General features: G+C 38.6%; 1 protein-coding gene across 1 annotated transcript; it reads left to right on the plus strand.

Annotated features, from left to right (window-relative positions):
• Positions 1-4308: 4308 nt before the first annotated feature.
• Positions 4309-22752, plus strand: vstm2lb (V-set and transmembrane domain containing 2 like b). Its single transcript, XM_027278869.1, has 4 exons — positions 4309-4601; positions 19124-19293; positions 21349-21393; positions 21576-22752. The coding sequence occupies exons 1-4, from the start codon at positions 4487-4489 to the stop codon at positions 21882-21884; spliced, it is 639 nt and encodes a 212-aa protein (XP_027134670.1). The 5' UTR covers positions 4309-4486; the 3' UTR covers positions 21885-22752.
• Positions 22753-22830: the final 78 nt, after the last annotated feature.

Below are 22830 nucleotides of genomic sequence, written 5' to 3' on the forward strand. Positions count from 1 at the left end.
GGGCCCCACAGCACTCACCGATTAACAATTCTGTCGCTTAATTATGGTGGGATATAGCAGTTTATTGGCACTGCATGGCAGATTTTATTTCACACAGCAGCTGTTCCTGCATTAGCCAGCGTAACCATCTTTTGATGGTCACATTTTGGAATTTAGGCCTACTATAATAAAGGAATAGTTCAACATTTTGGGAAATCAATCTTCTTATATAACTCTGTTAGGTGCATTTCCCAAAAATGAGTCTATTCCTTTAAAACAACTTTGCAGAAACTGTTTTTTTTTTGTAAATTAGCACCTCCACTTATAGAGTGCAAATATGAAAAATAGGCCTTTTACCCTAAACCTCACCAACAACTAAAAGCAGATATACTCTTGTCTTGCAGTTTCTTGCTCAGCCACTCCTCCTTTTCTCTTCTTAGTTTCCTCTGTCAAAGTCAACTTTGGTCTCTTTGCCTATGACATTAAACCGAAGAGACTGCTTGGCCAGTTACACTTGTCTGCTTGCCAGCTCCAGTTTGGCACAACACCGGCCCCACTCCCTGCAGCATTCGTGACCCCCTTCTCTTTCCGGTAGTCCAAAACACCTGTGATACAAACACTGTGGCTCCCCTGGAGCTCGAGCTCACAGCCGGACAGCCAAGCTAACAAACAGAGCTAAACAGCTACATTTCACAGCAGTTTACTTCACTGTCCTCAGGAAACTCTGTAAATCACAGAGCTGATGCAGAGCAGCTGGAGGACATCAGAAGGAAAAACAGAAAATATATTCAAAATAAAATATGATCCAGTTTCACCCTATTACAAGACAAAGTATCCTACTAAACAGAATAGGCCTGCCTATTTACAGCACCTAAAGGTGTAACAACATAAGTATGAAGGTTTTCCCTCCCTCTATATAAGGACTAAGAGAATTCACATATTGTATGTATGCATGAGAGCTTTAACTTCAATATTATTGATGAGACACTTCCAGTGAGTTAACAGGACTCAAATCTAGTGCAAAAATTGAACTTACACACGGACATCTCGGGGAGATCCCTCCGCCTAATTGCCGCTGCACCTGCTCCCCCGCCTGACCGCATCATCTCCTCCCGCAGAGGCGAGTGGAGCAGCAGCGTCCTCCCCTCCAGCTCCAGCTTTTGTCCGTGAGGGCTGATCAGCGCCGGTGGGGATATTTGATCGTTTCACTCCACCTAATGTGACAAATTTCTACAAACTGCTTAAAACACCGACTGAAGCGATGGGAGCCTTTGGAGTGATAATAGGGATTTTACAGTATGCGGGACTTTATATTCAACTTAACGCGGCTCTTAACGTCGGACACGGGGAGGTGGATAATCACATCTCGGAAATGGTAAGTTGTTTCATGCTTTGTTTGCTGGTGGTAAGTTGACTGTAAGAGAAGCTTCTGATATTATAATATTCACTCTTGAGGAGGAGTGACTGGGTGGGGTTCAGTGAACATCGATTGGGTTTGATCTGGTGGATTTTCTTTCTTTCTTTCTTTTTAGTTTATTACTGTTATGATGATGCATGTGATTATTTCTGCAGCCGTACTTTGTTTTATTTGTCTGTGATTAGTTCAAATAAATGACAGTTGAGGGATCACATCAAACTTATGAATAATTAGCTGTGCAATGTGTCCAGGTTAAAGTGGCTGAATATGGTGCAAGTTGGTGAATCATTTTGATCTCATTGATTATGACAAACTATTTTTATTAGATTATTAAATGCTGGGCTACACTATTCATATCTCACTTTGAATTAATAATTAAGAATAGTTTTCAACACAACCTATTTGGTTTGGCAAAATCAGGTATCATAAAAGGATTTTCAAACCTTTATGGTAAACCTCTGCAAGATTGTTGTATTTTTAATTATTTCTGCTTAAAAAATACTTCACTCAAAATAAGCAGTTCCCATGTAAAAATAGCAATATAGCCATAATAATATAATTTTAAATAAACAAACTATTCATACTGATAATGGCTGCTGAATTTATTAGCTGGTTTACCTGTATGAGTTTGAGGAGGTTCTACCTGATGTCAAAAGCTTTGTATTAGCTACATTTGGCATTGATCCTAGAATATGTACTTTTTTTCTACACTGTTCCCCAAGGCCCAGCTTTGCATAAGATCACACCTAAAAACTAGTCCTCCACTAATCAGCTCCATTTTTATATTTGATGAGTTAGCCCTCCACCAGCCACACGGAGGACTTGAACCACCACCTAGTAACATGAAAGATAAATGCTTTTCATTCATGGTTCACAGTAGTGACAGGCAGCCAAGAGCAGCAGAAGGAAACCTGAGGAAAAAGGATAGGGGATGACATGCAACATAAGCCCTATTCAAAAGCAAATCGTGAATATTGTGATTACATGGTATGTGCCTTAGACTGCTAGGCTACAGGCACCTACGCAAAAGACATTTTAGATTTTTAAGACACTGTAACAGAAACGGTTACAGTGTGTTTGACACTAAAAAAATAACTAGTTCGAATCAGTTGTTTAAGGGTACTATAAAGACCAACGGTGCAGTATTAATTACCAGTATTACCAGATTGATTTATGCTAAAAGCATATAGCCCAGGTTTGGATGAAGTTTTGGCAGCTGGTCATGAAATGGAAACTTGTAAGATAATACAAGCCAATGTGAACCATGAAAAAAGAACAAGGGTATGTACCTTGAGATAAATTACAGCTCTGTAGGCACCCAAAGGAGAGGGGGATGTGTGCTGCACTATGTGCTTTTTATGGAGCTGGATGGAGGCTTTGGGTGCCCTGTTACTGTATTCTAGCACCATCACCATATTTTATATTCACACCTGGGTGGCTCTTGTTGGAACTAAAATCAAGGGAGAGTTTATAATTGTTTGGTACTCACTTGGGGTCAGTCACTTCTTTTGCTCTTGACTTCTAGTGACTCTGATTTGTTTGCTATGATTAGGCAGATATACTAAGAGATTTTATTATTTTACCAGACAGAGTTGCTGCGCTGTAAGATTTTATTTTAATTAAAGGAAGCAGGAAGCATATAAATAATGGGAGGTGTTTTATCTTGAAAAAGGATACAGTTACACAGCAGTAAACCCTACTTCACATTTTCAATTAATGTCTAATGTGTTGTTATTAGACTTTCCTGAAACCACTTAAACCTCTTTAATAAATCCTTTCTGAGTATCAAGGTTTTAGGTGATGGCATGCTCAAATATGTTTAAGTTTGATAAGGTGTAGGGTTCAACAGCTGAGCTGCAAAACAACATCGCTGTTCCTCAAGTCCTTAATTTTATGGTGGGATATAGCAGTTTATTGGCACTGCATGGCAGATTTTATTTCACACAGCAGCTGTTCCTGCATTAGCCAGCGTAACCATCTTTTGATGGTCACATTTTGGAATTTAGGCCTACTATAATAAAGGAATAGTTCAACATTTTGGGAAATCAATCTTCTTATATAACTCTGTTAGGTGCATTTCCCAAAAATGAGTCTATTCCTTTAAAACAACTTTGCAGAAACTGTTTTATTTTGTAAATTTAGCACCTCCACTTATAGAGTGCAATACCAATGTTTGAAAATATGGCCTTTTATTCCCTGAAACCCTCACCAACAACTACTGTAAAAGTCAGATATACTCTTGTCTTGCAGTTTCTTGCTCAGCCACTCTCTCCTTTCTCTTTCTTCTGTCAAAGTCAACTTTGGTCTCTTTGCCTATGACATTATAACCGAAGAGACTGCTTTGGCCAGTTACACTGTCTGCTTGTCTAGCTCCAGTTCTGGCACAACACCGGCCCCACTCCCTGTCAGCATTCGTCGACCCCCTTCTCTTTCCGGTAGTCCAAAACGCCTGTGATACAAACACTGGTGCTCCCCTGGAGCTCTGAGCTCACAGTCCGGACAGCCCAGCTAACAAACAGAGCTAACAGCAGCTACATTTCACAGCAGTTTACTTCACTGTCTGTCAGGAAACTCTGTAAATCACAGAGCTGATGCAGAGCAGCTGGAGGACATCAGAAGGAAAAACAGAAAATATATTCAAAATAAAATATGATCCAGTTTCACCCTATTACAAGACAAACTATTTACAGCACCTAAAGGTGTAACGACATAAGTATGAAGGTTTTCCCTCCTTCTATATAGGACTATCAGAGAATTCACATATTGTATGTATGCATGAGAGCTTTAACTTCAAATATTATTGATGAGACACTTCAGTGAGTTAACAGGACTCAAATCTAGTGCAAAAAAATTGAACTTACACACGGACATCTCGGGGAGATCCCTCCGCCTAATTGCCGCTGCACCTGTCTCCCTCCGCCTGACCGCATCATCTCCTCCCGCAGAGGCGAGTGGAGCAGCAGCGTCTCTCCCCTCCAGCTCCAGCTTTATGTCCGTGAGGGCTGATCAGCGCCGGTGGGGATATTTGATCGTTTCACTCCACCTAATGTGACAAATTTCTACAAACTGCTTAAAACACCGACTGAAGCGATGGGAGCCTTTGGAGTGATAATAGGGATTTTACAGTATGCGGGACTTTATATTCAACTTAACGCGGCTCTTAACGTCGGACACGGGGAGGTGGATAATCACATCTCTGGAAATGGTAAGTTGTTTCATGCTTCTGTTTGCTGGTGGTAGATTGACTGTAAGAAGAAGCTTCTGATATTATAATATTCACTCTTGAGGAGGAGTGACTGGGTGGGGTTCAGTGAACATCGATTGTGTTTGATCTGGTGGGGATTTTCTTTCTTTCTTTTTAGTTTATTACTGTTATGATGATGCATGTGATTATTTCTGCAGCCGTACTTTGTTTTATTTTGTCTGTGATTAGTTCAAATAAATGACAGTTGAGGGATCACATCAAACTTATGAATATTAGCTTGCAATGTGTCCAGGTTAAAGTGGCTGAATATGGTGCAAGTTGGTGAATCATTTTGATCTCATTGATTATGACAAACTATTTTTATTAGATTATTAAATGCTGGGCTACACTATTAATATCCCACTTTGAAATTAAGAATTAAGAATTAGTTTCAACACAACCTATTTGGTTTGGCAAAATCAGGTATCATAAAAGGATTTTCAAACCTTTATGGTAAACCTCTGCAAGATTGTTGTATGTTTAATTATTTCTGCTTAAAAAATAACTTCACTCAAAATAAGCAAGTTCCCATGTAAATAATAGCAATATAGCCATAATAGTATCATTTTAAATGAAACAAACATATTCATACTGATAATGGCTGCTGAATTTATTAGCTGGTTTACCTGTATGAGTTGAGGAGGTTCTACCTGATGTCAAAAGCTTTGTATTAGCTACATTTGGCATGTATCCTAGAATATGTACTTTTTTTGTACACTGTTTCCCCAAGGCCCAGCTTTGCATATAAGATCACACCTAAAAACTAGTCCTCCACTAAACAGCTCCATTTTTATATTTGATGATTTAGCCCTCCACCCAGCCACACCGGGGACTTGAACCACCACCTAGTAACATGAAAGATAAATGTTTTTCATTCATGGTTCACAGTAGTGACAGGCAGCCAAGAGCAGCAGGAAGGAAACCTGAGGAAAAAGGATAGGGGATGACATGCAACATAAGCCCTACTCAAAAGCAAATCGTGAATATTGCAATTACATGGTATGTGCCTTAGACTGCTAGGCTACAGGCACCTACGCAAAACACATTTTAGATTTTTAAGACACTTCGTAACAGAAACGGTTTAGTGTGTTTGACACTAAAAATAAATACTAGTTCGAATCAGTTGTTTAAGGGTACTATAAAGACCAACGGTGCAGTATTAATTACCAGTAATTATCAGATTGATTTATGCTTAAAAGCATATAGCCCAGGTTTGGATGAAGGTTTAGGCAGCTGGTCATGAAATGGAAACTTGTAAGATAATACAAGCCAATGTGAACCATGAAAAAAGAACCAAGGGTATGTACCTTGAGATAAATTACAGCTCCTGTAGGCACCCAAAGGAGAGGGGGATGTGTGCTGCACTATGTGCTTTTTATGGAGCTGGATGGAGGCTTTGGGTGCCCTGTTACTGTATTCTAGCACCATCACCATATTTTATATTCACACCTGGGTGGCTCTTGTTGGAACAAAAATCAGAGGGAGAGTTTATAATTGTTTGGTACTCCACTTGGGGTCAGTCATACTTCTTTTGCTCTTGACTTCTAGTGACTCGGATTTGTTTGCTATGATTATGCAGATATACTATAGAGATTTTATTATTTTTACCAGACAGAGTTACTGCTGCTGTAAGCTTTTATTTTAATTAAAGGAAGCAGGAGCATATAAAATAATTGGGAGGTGTTTTATCTTGAAAAAGAGATACAGTTACACAGCAGTAAACCCTACTTCACATTTCTAATTAATCTAATTGTGTTTATTAGACTTTCCTGAAACCACTTAAACCTCTTTATAAATCCTTTCTGAGTATCAAGGTTTTAGGTGATGGCATGCTCAAATATGTTTAAGTTTGATAAGGTGTAGGGTTCAGACAGCTGAGCTGCTAAAACAACATCGCTGTTCCTCAAGTCCTTTAATTTTCAGCCTGGACTGTGTTTTTCAAATGTAGAATACCTCCTTTTGCATTGAAGTTCTGTTATTTTTTATCTGTGTCAGCTCTTTTGAACATAATTGGCATTTTTACCTACTAGCAATCTTACCTTTCTTCAGTAGATGTAGACATAGATTCACTGTTATCTAATTAAATTGTGTGATAACCGCTTCATCACAGTGTCTCACCAGTCATCCCTTGAGCCCTCTCTGCTTAGCAAGTTAGCTTTAGCTCGATCACTATAAATGAATCCGGCATGCAGCCGTTCCAGATGGATTGACTGCCTTGGACAGGTTAGAAAATCAATTAGTAGGATTTCTCCCAAAGGGTGTTAATTAAAATTTGCTATAATCGTTGTGTTCTCTTTCCCACTCCATGTCTCAGACTAGCCATAAAGAATAAACGCCTCAGGCTGTGGAACCTTAACAGGAGTGAAAACTCGAAGAAGAAAGAATTATAAAATTTGATCCAGAAAACAAAATAATCTATTTTACCTTTTGAACAGCAGCAACTCCAGCACTAGAAAGGAGAGTTGTGGTATCCTTTGTGGTTAAGTACTCAGTTTTTTCTTTTCTTTTCTTTTCTTTTCTTTTTTTTTTCTTCAATCGGGCTCTTTGATAAATTGCCCAAGCAGAGGGGAGCTGAGCCGTCATGTAGAGCAGAGAGGTTGGATGCACTGTTCTGGAGTGTGCTTGTTAGATTCAGCCCTGACTCATTTGTTTCAGATAAGCGCATCTGGCTGGGGCCCGGTCAGCCCCTGCAACCCGGTTTCCGCATCAGCTGAAGTGTAGATCGAATTGCTTACGACGCAAAAATTATATGTTCTGCGCAATGACAAATGACCAGGTTACATAGATCAGTACCCTCACCACAATGTGACTACGTCTCCCACCTGCCATACGCTCCTGTTCACTGAGGACAGAGAAGGAAGTTAGCAGTTTTTGTTCTTGCAGATGAAGTGATGATGAGGCCACACAAAGTTTCATCATCAATTCTGACCCGTTCATTTTCAGCGCAAGACACAGTGTTGTTAGTCCTCTTTGGCAGCATTCATTCTTTTATCCATCTTGTGCGTACCACTTTCACAGTGTGGGGGCGTGTACCAATTCATTAGGCTTCCAAAGCGTCTGGGATCCTCTGCCAGTCCTCTGCTTGGTGTCCTCTTAATGAGGACGGCCAGCCCAGACAGTTTGCATTGGCTTTCAATTTAATGGAGCTCTGACCGTGCGAGGGTGGGGGGGGGCAAACAGATTGTACAGCCATGTTGTCACAGTGGCAGGTGCTGGCGGAAGCTCAGTAGGAGAGAGCAGGAGAGTGAAAGGATGCTTGAAACAATGCTCACCTCAAGAGGCTTCAGGAGTACATTTTAACATGTCGTAACTTGACGGGCCAGCTGCTTCCTCTTGTGACACAGTTATCTCCGGTGTGAAGTAGTTATGCTTGTCATGACCCATGGTCAATGGATCGTCACCTTTTCTGAAATGAATAATAAAATGACGGAAAACAGGTCATTTGTCATAGTCATTGCTGATTATCATCATAAATGTCAACTTTTGTGTTAGAATTATTTCTATTTTATTTGTGTTATCGATCGCAGTTTAATTTTTTAATTTCAGATCTTATAACAGCAGGATCGACTCTATAAACTTGTTCTTTACAATGAGAGAGAAGAAGAAAGCATTGTCGGAGAAAGGTCTGAGAAACACGCACAGGCACTAGAAAGGCAGGGAGGAAAACATTCCCAAACTGTGACACTCAGCAGTGAGCCTGAGAAATGTAGTTTTTTGTGGGTCCTTATCACCTCTGGCTGAGATGGTCAGCTATGCGACGTGCAGTGATAGTAAACTGCTCTGACACATGGAGAGGATGGGGAATATACTGCACAGGTCATTTGTGATGAGGTCCTGGCTGTATAAGCTTAGACTCAATTCGGTCAAAAATGCCACGATTTCATTTTATTTCCTTACAATCCTACTTCAACTTGCAGTGCGACTTCAGCTAAGGTGAAATCAACCGGATTCAGCTGCAATTCAACTGGTAATTTAGTTATTTGGATCACTGCAGATTGGACAGATCATGTCTGGCAGAGTGCAGCTTGGTGACTCAACTGTCCCGTCTCATAAAAACATACACACCATCACTTAAAGGTTCTCAAGGGCAGCATACTTGAACAGAACATAATGTTGTCTTTCATCCTCAGGGAGTCCAGATGGAGTACATTGTGCATTCTTGAAAGTCCCTGATATGTGTTGTCAACAGCATGTGCTACTTCGTGTTGCCACATACTGGGAGGAAACGCAGAAATAGCCTCTGAGTCTCGTGTCCCAAGGGCTATGAAAAATTCACTCGGTAGACCCAGAGTAACAGAAGCAACAGGCAGACAGCTGCTTGCTTGATTACCGGCTCCATTCTTATTTCATTATTTTACCTTCCACCTTGAATGGAGGCTGAAGGTCTCACAGCAAGCAATTATTTCCCCAAGGAGGCTCCTGTCTGTTTGCCCCGCTGCTGATTCTAAACCAAATACAGCATTATTGACTTTTGGCAAATTCTCACTGCTCATTTTGTTTATCAGTCTTGTTTTGTTTCTTGCTGTCACTTGTACAGTAACTGTGCTGTACAGTAATGTCTTGACACAGTAAGTCAGGTTGATAACAACACTCAAATTTGATGGTACATGGTGTAGAAAACTCCATAAACATCCTGGTGTTAGTAAGAATACACATTAACTTAATCTGCCTGCTATATATATATATATAGAAGATCTATATAATATATAGTATATATATATATCTTATTATTTGTATTTGGTGAAAACTGTAGCCTTGAATCCAATACAAAAAAAGTACTGTAACCCTTGAAGGTTTTTCCCATATTCACTAAGCAAACATAACTTCTTCCTCTAGTTGGTTATCTGCATGCAGTATTAAAGCTTTTTAAGATCAAGATAAATATCTGCTGCAGGTCTCTTTATTACAGGAGCTTCTTGTTGTTCCATCCACCCTTCCCTTGGGGCTTTCCTGATTATTAAAGCCATTCATCAAGTTAGTCAAATACCTCTTCCCACAGGGATTCTGTTCACGGGCTATTTACATTCACCTTGGTGAAAGTTCCAACATCAGGATGGATTTTTATGTCTTTGTATTTACTGTGTCTGATTTTCTTCTTCTCACTGAATCATTTCTTCTGTTCGGTGCCCTATGGATGTGACTCAAATGGAAGAATTGAGTTAATGGCCCTGATTTTACTGGCTGTCCCCGTAAGGTGGCAACGTTTCAGGTGAAAAATGTTTGCACTTAACCTAGAGAAGGATTTCTACAATTACTGCAGCTACCAGGGCTTCAGTCCAAATCCCTCTCTTTGTCTTACTGTTTCACTGTGACATTTTACTATGCATATTACATTACATTATGTGTAAAATGTGCATCACCGCTCTCAAATTCCTTGATTTAATTTATGGTAATACAAGCAGGTGTTAAATGCATTTTTTCATTACTTGTATTTTCTGTATTTTCCCTGTAATATCAGAAGCATCCAAATGGACAAAACGATGAACACATATTACCACAATGCTAAGAGCATTTGATTAAAAGCTGTAATTTTCAACTAATGGAAGGCTGTTGTCACCTTTCACTTTCGCTTCATGTTTGTCCTGTATGTTTTTTGCCTCAACATATCAGTATTTTGCCTGGTGAAATCAGTTCAGGTTCATTGGCAGTGTCTTTGAGTGACACACTAACTACAGTATGGCAATTGCATGCCAAAGAACTCAGTTGTTGTCCAAAACCTATTAAAAACAGACCAATGAGCCACCGCTGCACTGAGTGACATTTCATTTATTATTCTAAATTCTAAATGTGTATAAATCCGGACCTTAAAGTAGTCCCCAATAAATGCACTATTTACTCCTGTTCGAGTAACCTTTGCTAAAAGCTATAGTACAATTGAAATATTGAGTTGAGGGAAGTGTTTGGAGACGGACAAAGGTATTGTTGGTTATAGTCTGATGATATGAAAATACAGAATAGCATAAGCCTTTTTCTTCAAAGGTTTGACAAAGGAAAACAGAAGCTGGAGACAAGCTTACCCTGCAAGCTTCTCTCTCTTGCTCACACATAAGCACACACACATATGGACAAGCATAGATATGGGTGTCACACTTGCTTCTCGTCCATGCTAATAAGCCCTCTGTAATTTAGTCATCTTCAAACAGCTCAAGCTCCCTCCATAGCAGAGAGGGGGAGAGAGAGACAGACAGAGAGAAAGAGAGAGAAAGGATCGATGGATTGACCTCACGCTGACACTCAGGTTGGATTTATCCCTCTCATTTTGCCTGGGACCTGAGGAAAATATTTAAGAGTCTCATCTTTTCGGCTGTGTAGCAGTGTACATTGTTTATATATTTATGTCCTCCACCACATTGCTTTCTTTCATTATTTTCTCCCGTTTTCATTTTTAATGAGTCTTTGGTGGATTGCAGGCAGCCGCCTCTGTGTTCTCATGGCCTCCTTTTCTATCGTTGCACTTTGAGCAATACAGTTAAAAATGCCAAGGAAGGCCATTTTAAAAATGCATGTACTATATGCATCTTCAAACAAGAGCCCCCCTGCCTCTGCTGGAAGATGGTTCTGACAGTACTGCCTTCATGAAAATCTATACTTAGAAAAGGCCAAGTCAAGCGAACTCTTTCTGTGCCAGCTATATAGCATTATAAATGAGACAATGCAGTGTGCATGATATTTCCCTGGAAGTCAGTATTCCCATCAGAAGTTTTTCGTATCCGTCTTTTCTCTGCCAGTTTGGGATCATGAAAATTTACCAGTGGAGTCAGCTTTTGTGTTGATTTAGCATTCTACCAAGGTTATGGGATTGATTTCCAGGTGACGCTACTGTGATTAAAGTCAGGAAACAGTTGGATGTCTGCTGAGCAGGCTTGTCAGGACGTCGGCACAGCACTCACTGGGAGACAGTCTGTTTGTCAACAAGTCGTGTTTCACAGGCGGGCGCCTGCATAGCAAACTGAAAGGCAATTTGACAACTGTCAGATCGATAAAGCTGAGAGGAGGAGGAGGAGGAGGAGGAGGAAGAACAAGTGAGGCAGGAAAGTGCTGCATTTGTTTTGGCACAACATGATTGGGTGGTGCTAATCATTCGGGATGTATGCCTAGAGCTTTTTTTTTTCCATTTGTGACGTATACATTTTCTATTTTGCATGACACAATTAGGGCTCCTACTATCAGCAGATTAGGCAACAATCCAGTGTTATCAACTATGAACTTTCAGTGGTTTTGTGTCATGACACTAAGATCTTTAATGATTTGTAGTTTTACAAAATTCTGTAGTAAAACAGTGTCCCAGAAAGTCGATCCAAAGAAAGTGATGTGACAGAGACGTGCCTGGTGGGGTTCTCCTATTAGAGTTCAGTGTAACTTGATATATTTACCACAGAGAAGGTGATTATGTTTTTTTTTTTTTTTTAATAAATCCATTTCCTTCATGTAAACCATGGCTGTAACCAGCTTGGTCAAAATGACCAATACATTCTATTTTATAAGTTTTTATTGCATTGATAGTGTTCAACATGTCTATCTTTGGACATGTGCACATCCACAAAACCTCATTGGTCATGTGTTGGATACACAACACAACATACGCAACATATATACAACCCCTAGACCAGCACAAATATTTTTGACCAGTACTGCACATGGCATACTACAAATGTAATGTTATTTACATTGCATCTGTAGCCTGTATGCCTTTTCATTGATCTTTGTCCTTTAATGAGATAATGAGGCTGTTTGCCCTTTACTGGAAACAAATCACTGAACAGAGTTAATTATATGATGGGTACAAAGAGCATGACAATAATTACATTTAATATGAGTGATAAAAGAAGTAGAAAGCAGGGTTCTTCTAATGTTTTCAGCACACAGTGTGGGGAGTCACTCATTCACTCACTTGTCTGTGCTGTGTGTCCTTTGATCTTTTCTAAATTGCTGTGATTTCCTGTGAATTTGGTCAAAATAAATCTGTGTGTTACAGATAATTAAATGTTGCAAAATGGAGATGGTCTGTTCTTCTTGTAGGGACACCCTCTCCTCTGCATAATGGATTGCATAAAACATCACAGAAACATACAGTAGTGCCATTAGTGTCAGAAAAAAATGTTACAATTCATACCTTTTAACATGAATTTCAAATCCTCACAGCTACATTCACATGTACATACACTGCATGCTGTCAACAAGCCACAGGGCACCACACACAGTGAGACACAGGATGCTGAACACCTGCCAGAACCAGTGGGCAAGGCTCCAGGAGATGTAGTGAGCTACTCTGAGAGTTGGAAGAAGCTCTTTATGCCATACACCAGAGAGCCAATATGAAAAGGCTGCCCACTCAGCGAGAGGCACAGAGAGGAGGGGAAGTGAATTGAAGGAGGAAGGAAGGTGAGGTGAGTATAGACGAAGGAACCTCTAATAGGTAGAAAGTAAGAATGAAAGGGCAATTGAAAAGTGGGAGAGAAGAGTAAAAATGTAGTGTTTTCAACAACAAGAGGGGGAGATTTGTGGGAGATGTTACTGAGCTGGAAAAAGAGCTAAGAAAGGATTTAAACGAGAAAGAATGAGGCGGAAATTTGAGAAATATCCTGCGTTTGCAGAACTGAGGTCTTATTGGCTGGCTGGGGAAATGTGAAAGTGCAAGAGTTACCTTGCAGGTATAAGCCTGTCCTACTGTAGCTCTGGACTCTCAAGTGTATTTGAGGATTCCCCGTGCAGCCCTCTCCTTGGCTTGACTTTGATTTCACGCACTGTGGTTTCGAATGGCTGTGGAGACTCAACTAGCTTCATTAATTCTTCACAAGTTCTGTTTTATACTTTATTTGGATACTTTATTTTAGAAAATTACTGTTTCTCAGTATTAAGTGTAGATTTCAGGAAAATACTTGACAGTGACAGTGCAAAATCAATATCAAATTTGGCTTTGAGTGGTCAGTGAAATAAACAAATGATGGCATTTAAACTCCAGTCAAAAATTAATCCTGATGACGCCTGTCAAGCTTTCATTTATGAACGACATGCAGTTTACAGTGGTAACAATGACAGATCTTCCATTCTAAGTATTGGGTACTTAATTTCAGACCAGTGACCATAAATTTCATCAGGATGAAAGGTTGTTATTAAAAAGATTAGATTCGTCAAAATTCCTCAGATTATTACTAAAAGTTTGGCAGGCCTGTTATAGCTAGTCATGGTTGCTGAGAATTGGACAACCATTTTTTATTAAGGGAAAAGTGAAAGGTCAATAAAGCAATTTAATCCATTAATTTTCCAATGGCTAACTAATCAAGTTATATGCTGCTTTAAATTAAATAAGTAAGCAAGCATTTTAAAATGTGCTTGCTGTTTTTTCTTTTTTGCTCTCAGTCTTCACTTCTTTTACTGTGTCCCGCAAACATCTTTCGTCTGTGCCCACAGCCTGTTCAAAGTGACAGATGCTGCTGTCTGTGCTCTGCCGCTATAGCTGTTGATACTGTATCTTGAGGATGAAAAAAAGTGCCAGCCGCTGCATCGAATGCTAAGAAAACTCAGATGATTGAAATGCCACCCTCTGTTGTTTTGCTCATATATTTTATGCACAGTGAGGTTTTCTGCTATTTCAGGCTTCAGCTCTGGCACCATATGTTCAAAAAACATTATTACAAGACATTGTGATAAGTTTTGTCATACCCTCTGTGCTCTTCATCAGGCATTCGAGAGATGGAGTGCCATGTCTTGAATAATAAGATGTATAAGGAGGACAAAAATGCAAGAAATAATAACAATATGACTGAATAAAAGGTAAAAGAAGAATTGAACGTACAGTGCCTGCACTTAATAGTTTCGGTAAGCTCCTCTGGCATATTTTTTAAAGGTTGTAGGTTTGTTAACATTACAATTTTTGGATTTTATAATTATAATTCCTCAGGTGCCGTTTCTAAATCTCCTGGACTTGACATTGAGTTGTTCAGTTGAGTAGCTCTGTTACCCTAAAAGATTTTTCTGCCATCAGGAAATGCTTCAGTGAGTCATGTTTTCTGTGATCATGGTCTGCAGTGGCATTGAAGGAACAGTACAGAACAGTACGCTACAGGAGATTGTCCCAGACAGTCAGTCCCATTGTGTAGTCCTATTGCTTTGCACAGAGCTACACAGAAATTAGAAATCTCTTCCACAAAAACATTTCATTTTCTGCTGTTTTCATCTGTTTTAGTATGTAGTGATTATTTTAAAGTTTAGAACAAATTGTAAAATACCTACTTTCTATTTCACCCAGCATTATATTTCACAGTACAGTGGAAGAAATAAAAAATCCTAGTACGAAGTTGTTCATATTAAATTAAATTATATTAAATTAAATATAAAAAAGACTCATCCTAAGGTAACAAAAACATATTGGTTCTTATTGTCAGGTGGTTATACACTCATGAAAACACAGATATGCATTTTATCTTACATTTCTGCTGTATTCTGTCAATAGAATCCCCTAATTTTACACACTGTACCTTCAACAAAATACAGTTCATTTTGTGCCATTTATAATTAAATTCATTCTAATATGTATATTTTAATATAGTCCAAACAATACTGGATTTTGAGGCTTCATATTGATACTTGAGTTTTATATATTAGCCAGCAGAATTTCTTTCTTTAAACATAAACAAACAATCTTCAAGGGAATCTCTTCAATTTCTTTATTTTGGGACATTTTACAGTTGAATTTGCTCTTGTCCAGTAGTTTTTAAAAAAATGTATTTTTAATTTTTTTATGATGGACAAACCACTACATTTTAATAATTGTAGGGTTTTTTTTTACTATTATTTATGATCACAGCATAATGTTACATACAATAGCTCCAGGCCATGTGTCTTTATATTTTATAGCTCCAGGCCATGTGTCTTCATATTTTATAGCTCCAGGCCATGTGTTTTTACTGTATATATTATAGCTATAGGCCATACGTTGTATAGTATATCTCTAATGCCCACTTGTGGCTGACAGGTCAGAAAATTGTGTGCTCTCTGTCCTACATGAGAGCTGCTGTCTCACATGAGCTTCAGAAACTGGGAACAATGATCATTGCCCTTAATAATGAGGACTGTACAGGAGAGATGGGCAGAGGCTAAACGGTCCAAGGACCAGCATATGAAGAGATGTTATTTTGTGTCTGTCAGCTTGTTTATCTCTCAGAATAAACTCATAGATGAGGATTTTGAATGCTGTTGTGGCTTTCAATAGATGACTCAGTTGCTTGTTAGAGATACAAAGTAAGTGTGCTAATTTGCAGTTGAGTTGTTTAACTATTATCCATGGATATAGCTGCAGCTTTCAGTAGAGGGAACATTAACTGAAATAAACGATGTGCAAATGAATAATGTCCTTTTCATTGATGAATATTAATATTAAATATTTCCAGGTATGTAGGTGACAACAGCGTCACAAAGACCTATCTCAGCAAATGCCAGGTTCATTGTCCTTAAACATCCGGGCTATAGTGTGTGGACCGCTGTCTTGCTGTGTGCAGGTGTTGTGAACAAGGTTCAGTGCACTTGTACATGCTCCACTGTCTGCGTACATTTCCATATGTCACCTTTTGTAAAGGTCCCATTTTTCTTTTTATCACTGTGTGTATGTGTGGAGTCGCTCTGCTTCACAGTTCCTCTACGAGCATTTCCTCTCACTTTTTCCATCTATCTTTCTCATTTCTTTCTTCTCAATACATTCGCCTCAGTTCACCTCTGCCCTTGTCCTTCTTTTCTCTCTTTTCTTCTCTTTCCTCTTCCTCTACCCTTCCTGGCCCCTGTCCGGCTCCATTCCTACAGTACATCTCCTCCTGACAAATGAGGCCACTGCCTGGTCGCAAGCAGCGGTGCATCAAGGGCACGACTCTTGAGGGCCCAGTCAGTCAAATGACACCAAAGCTCTCTCCACTGTTCCTCTGTTCTCAGCCTTCTGCCTTACATCTTTCTACTCATCACTGGATCAGTGAATGTCAATTACAGATATGGTGACTGACTTCTCTCCTTACTCACCTGGTGAATATTTGTATTGAGTATTTGAACGTGTGCCTAGAATGAGTTTTACACATTTTATTGTAGTGTAAAATGTGTTTATATTTATACTGAGTGTAGTCTCAGTGGGAGCTTTTAGCAGGTTGCTGATGTGTTTGGGATGTTCTAGTTGGAGCAGGAGCATCAGAGTAAATATTTGGATTAATGCAAACAGATACAAAAATAGGATGTACATGAATATTTCTTTATATAGAGATATATATATATATATATATATATATATATATATAGAATATTATGACTGACATGGTATGGTATAACCCACAGATCAGACCCACAATATTTTACCAACTCTGCATCCCTTCAACTCTATGGAGCATTGTAGCAGCACTGTTTTGGTCTCATCACTCTTGTTAAACCTGGCAGCTATTTCAGCAATACCAAATAAACCCACCGTTTGCTGCCCACCCAGCTTCAAATAGCTGACAGAAAAAGTTAGTGAATAGCTGGGGGAATAGCAGTGAATAGGCGTTAGTTGGCCAGAGACAGACTCCTGATGAGTGATAATGTTGCACTATGTGTTTGGATGTGTGTAAGTAAAACTGTTTTTTATATCATATTAATAATGTAAAAATAAATATCAGTGGGTGGTTACCAAGTAACTATACAGCAGATGCTAAAGCAATAATGTAGCCTCCAGTCTATGTTTATATAGATATATATATATATATATATATATATATATATATATATATATTATATATATATATATAGATATATATATATATATATATATATATCCATTCAGTGGGTACAATGGTTTGGGGATGAAAATGCAGCTCATGCAGTCATTATTCGCTCTGTGTTACATGCAAGTGTTAGCACAAGGCAGGTTTTTTGAATTTGGTGTATTTTGATGTTTTTCTCTTTTGCTAATTGAAATTAGTTACGTGAAAATATACTGACCACAACAGCACAAGCAGAACAAAATAATGTGTTCAGCACTCTCAGTCCAGTAATGTTTCTTAAATATGTTCATATAAAATCAATGCAATCAGTGAGACTGGCCGAGAGGATGTAAGAGAAGAATGATTGAGATGAGGGGGTGGTGTCTATGTGGTGTGTGTGAAGACTCAAGATACTTTTACATTTAATCAATGCACATCCCCTCGTATGGTTTATGTGTATTGTACTTTCACTATATAATATATTATCTATATTATAATTAGAACAGCCAGTACTGCAATATAAGGATATTGCCTGCGCAAGATTAAACTGATATAATGAGATTACACTTCATGGTATATAACCTTATAGCATTATGTTTTATTGACTCTATTTTAGAAGTTAATATATAAAAAAGAAAAACCGCTGTGTGTGTACTTCATGTAGTTGTAAGTTGTAACTGCTGTCTGGGTTAATACTGTTATATATGGTATTATAATTTCTAATAGCTGTAATGTATCATTTATTTGTTTTATTTAATATGAAGTTGTTGCTCATACGCATAAGTAAAATTTATAACATCTGGAACTTAGAACCTGTGGCGAATGAAATGTTTAAAAAAAATAATTAATTATTGTATCATCAATTAACAAATTGATTCATGCTTTTCTTTTTTCTTGCATTTCTTTGTTTTATGTGATCACAGTCACCAGATGGTGCATTTTGGAGAAAGAAATGAGTAAACAGTGAATTTTTACAGCTGAATTTGTTTACAGATAAAAGTGCATTCAGGTCAGTTGATGTCTCCATTTTGCTTGAGCGTCTACAGACTAGAAAGATTACAAACTATCCTCCCACATACAGTACGATGTATGCTGAGTCAGATGATATGTGATGGAATTATTATATGATGCTGTTTGGTTGAATTGTTGACCATTACTGGAAGCCAATCCAGAGAAAAGGTTGTTGTCTGTGTAGGCGGTCAGTCTTGTGTGCGTGGGATTGAAGAGCAATGACACTTTCAAATTAGTATATCGGTACAGTGTACAGCTCGGGCTGCTGTGCCATTGACAGAAGGATTCAATAACATACATTCTTGTCACCCACTTTCAGCTAAGTTTATATTCTGCTTCCTTTAAACTGCTCTTGAAACAGAGACAAAGGATTGTTCAAATAGTGAAAGAGCTTGCTACTACAGTATGTGGAAATATGTTGAAAAGGGTAAGAAAGTTAGAGTAGTACAAGTTTACTGTAGATAATGATGCCAAACTAACCAACAGTTTCATACATCTGTGTGTCTATTAAGTAGCACAGATTTGTTGAGTTGATACCTTCTCTCTGAATTTCTTATTGCTATATTTACTTGGCAACACCTTGTGTCACAGTTTTTCTCTTGCTGAAGTGTGATGCAGCAATGTTGCCAGTGAAATGTTGTCACTGAGAAATAGAAATCGTGAAGATGTGTGTTTCTGTCATTTTGGGGATGTCTTAAGCCCATCATTTTTCTTAAACGTTTATGTTTTTCCCTCTTTTTCTTTTTTTGTCTCTTGCAGCTCTCTTTACAGAGGTGCCACACGACATCACAACGCAGAGTGGTGAGGATGTAGAGATGGCTTGTTCTTTCCGTGGGGCAGGCTCTCCCTCCTACTCCCTGGAGATCCAGTGGTGGTACATCAAGGACCACAGAAACTGGCAGGAAAAGCCTGCCCAGATCACTAATAACGTAAGCCGTGAGGGAAAACAAGTTTTTCTGGGTGCTTTTTATGTATGTGCAGTGAGTCCCAACAGGGGTACTTGTACCCCAGGGGGTACATTCCTGCAATTGCCAAGGGCTGCATGGAAAGCTCTAATTAACTCAACTTAAAAATAGAAATTGATAGTTAATTAAAAAATGCATCAACATATTTTTAGGAGGAAATTAACTGCCAAATAGGACTACGAACAGATGTGATGCTGGTCTTTAGTAAATTCATAATAGCCAGAGCCAGTTGTAACACATTAATAGCATATCTTTATTGATTGAGTGCATGAAAATTAGTCAGCAAATGAGCTGAGAAGTTGAATAGTTTGCTAACATTCAGCCTCTAATAACTAGAAAGTAATAAGTAGAGCATATTATATAAAAATATTTTAGATAATTAATCATGTTAAATAACATGATTATAATCCATTCATGAGAACACTGTGGTGCCAATGAGCAGGTAGGTTACTTTAGCTCAACTAATAGTGCCGCATGATAGAAGCTGTATTACTGTTAGTCACTGTATGATTAGTGAGTGCATTATGGTGCTGTACATTTTGCGTCACAAAAATAGCAAGACATCAAGTAAAACCATAGACAGTAGTATCTGTGACATCACCCACAGGTTGCAGAAGAGTTGTTTTAAAGCTCAGTGTGTGTTCGCTCTAACTGCTGCTATCTTAGCAGTCCTGCCTTACTGCCTCTCAGCTAATCTAAAAATGGGCAAAGACATGGATCGTCTCAAACAAGCCACCTGTAATGGCAGCCGTTTGTCAATCCCATGCTGTTAATTAATATGAAACTTTAGGTCTAAATATAGTTTGTACAGGTGAGTTAAATAGAAATTCAGAATCATTACAGTTGTCCTGAACGGTAAAATTAGCTATAGAGACCAAAACCATTTTTTGCACTAGGCGGTAAACATGTTTATTTCTGCTCTGAATTTGTGCATTAATATGGGGGCTTATGAAGGCCGACTTGTTCTGTAGCCAGCCTCAAGTGGCACTTGAGTAAATACAAAACAAAAACAATAATAATATCTATACATCACTATACATTATTATAATATTTATACACAGAGAAAAACAAAAAATAGAAAAGCTACAAGGCAAACATTTATCCCTTATCTCACCACTCCCGGTCCAGTAACCAAGTAACTATCGAACTTAAATGTTGTATATATATGACTATTTCTTTATGTATTGCCCTAAGGAAAATGTATTTCTGTTTTTATCTCACCAAACGACGTGCCCCCAGTACTTAGGACAAAATTGAACTCATTTCCTGTATCACTGAGATGCTAAAGATTAGTTATTGGAAATTTGTGAGGGCTTTAATTTCACTCATGAACAAATAGTTGTTTCAAGGTTAATCCTTAGTTTTTTATCTGTTAGGCAGAGTTACAAAGTCCGTTTCCCTTTTTCAGTTTTTGCAGTTCAATTTATTTGGCCAGAACTGCTCAGGCCAGACCTAAAGCTTACTGTATATCAGGCAGAGGAAAATGCAATATTAGCCATGGAAGAAACCCTCTGGCATGGAAACGAAGGGATAATTGCTGATTAGCATTTGCCAGCACTGGGGGAACAGGTTGACTCTCTCCCATCATGAGGGAACTCAGGCTCCCCTGTTGTGCCTCTAGACACTATAATTGGCACTGAGAAGGAAATAGATTTTCAAAATCTCTGTCTGCTCTATGCATAATTCATACCTATGCCCAAAAGAATACCTCTGTGCTTCTGCATGCACATTCACACTCTCCTGCTTATGAGAGCGCACACATTTGAACGTGCATATGTAAGCATGTACTGTATGTACACACACAAACATACATAAAGCTCACCTGCTAGAGGAAATAGTGAAAACAACAGATCAGCAATCCAGGGAACCACTGTTACACTGCAGAAAACATGTTTGTCCACTGTAATGTTTTGCATTTGTAAGTCGGTAAAATGTGATATTTTTAGCATGAGATGTTTTTAGAAAAGAGCAGCCTCTACAGCCTTCTGCTGATAATGCGTCATCCATATTTCTGTGCAGGTTGTGCCCCTGGAGGAAACATCCAAAGATGCCACCAAAATTAGCGTGAGTTTGCATTAAGTACCTCAAAGCAAAGGCAATATCAAAGAAAACTACATGATTTTGCAAGATATATTTTTATCTGTGGCTTTATTAATTTCAGATAAATGATGTAGAACATGTTTTGTTTACGTCATGTCTAGCATATGGCTTTAAATCAAAGGACATCAACTTTTGTCCCCCATCAGGTGGTAAAAGTGGCCGGTAGTAACATCTCCCACAAGCTTCGTCTCTCCAGTGTCAAGCCGTCAGACGAGGGCACGTATGAGTGTCGCGTTATTGACTTCAGTGGCACCATGGCGCAGCAACACCGTGTTCGTGCCTACCTCCAGGTGGAGCCTGATAGGAGTCAGGGGTCGGATGATGTCAAGATACAGGAGCCAGGGCACCGTTCACAGGGGAACCACCCACATTCCTACCACCAAGCAGAGGGTAGGGAACTGAAGAGGAGATCAGCTGGCAGCACTACTGACTGTAATGAAAGCTGTGTGCTTTAGAGCGGGCAGTACGCCTGTCTGTCTGCATGTTTATGACTTATTTCTAAAGAGGGACGGTCATCAACACACGTCACCACAGAGTCGAGGCATCAGACGTAACTGGACCCTTTGTGTTTCACGGTTTGTTTGTCTTTAATATTGCTGTTGAATGCCAATACAGGGCACAGTTTTACTGACAGTAAATATGATTTTGTTCTTTTTTGTTGCTTTGTTTTTGGGGTTTTTTTTGTTTTTTTGTCTCTGCGCTTTTCCCTATTGCATTAAGTTTGTGTTTATGTGACATTTAGGCTGTAATAAAAACAGAGAACTTTTATTTTGTTATTATATCTGAGCAGGACTCTTTCAATGGCTGAGCACCCAGAGCTTTTCCTCACAAAGCTATGACAGTGGAGAGTCAGGGTTATCATGGATGTCACAAATAACAATTCAATTGCAATGTATACAGTTCTACTGTGTTTTACTAAAGCATATGCCAAAAGCTGTAGTATTTCAATGTAAATGCTTTCTAATGAATAAGAATAAATTAAGCTTTTTTCATTCACCTGCACTGATTTCATTCATGTAATCTTTGTTTGAACACTCTCTGTATTTAGCTAGAATGTTTGTCAAAATAAAAAATGTATGCCTCCATCACATCAAGATAATATATAAATTATTGTGTATATTCACACTTGGCACTGTAGACTTTTACTGTTATCATTAAAATAAAGTTTACTCTACTTTACCGAATGACTCAAAGAACAGCTGAGAAACAGCTGCAGTATGTTAATCACTCCAAACATTTGTCATCATTTTATCGATCACAATATAACTTTTATGGAGTTCATCATCTGAGTCACATTCTCCTCTTGACTGTGTTTGTTCTGAGTGCTGCTGTTTGGTATTTGTTCTGTTAAATACATTCATTTGAAATTACATTGGTCTTTTTGTTCCTCTGTGACTTTGC

The sequence above is a fragment of the Larimichthys crocea genome, chromosome VI (genome assembly GCF_000972845.2).
Source record: "Larimichthys crocea isolate SSNF chromosome VI, L_crocea_2.0, whole genome shotgun sequence".
Classification (NCBI taxonomy): domain Eukaryota; kingdom Metazoa; phylum Chordata; class Actinopteri; family Sciaenidae; genus Larimichthys; species Larimichthys crocea.

Bases quoted from the DNA above. Each gene is read 5' to 3' on its own strand.
- vstm2lb (XM_027278869.1), top strand. From the start codon at position 4,487: ATGGGAGCCTTTGGAGTGATAATAGGGATTTTACAGTATGCGGGACTT. The intron at 4,602-19,123 runs GTAAGTTGTTTC...TGTCTCTTGCAG, and splicing joins TAATCACATCTCTGGAAATG to CTCTCTTTACAGAGGTGCCA. The intron at 19,294-21,348 runs GTAAGCCGTGAG...ATTTCTGTGCAG, and splicing joins CTGCCCAGATCACTAATAAC to GTTGTGCCCCTGGAGGAAAC.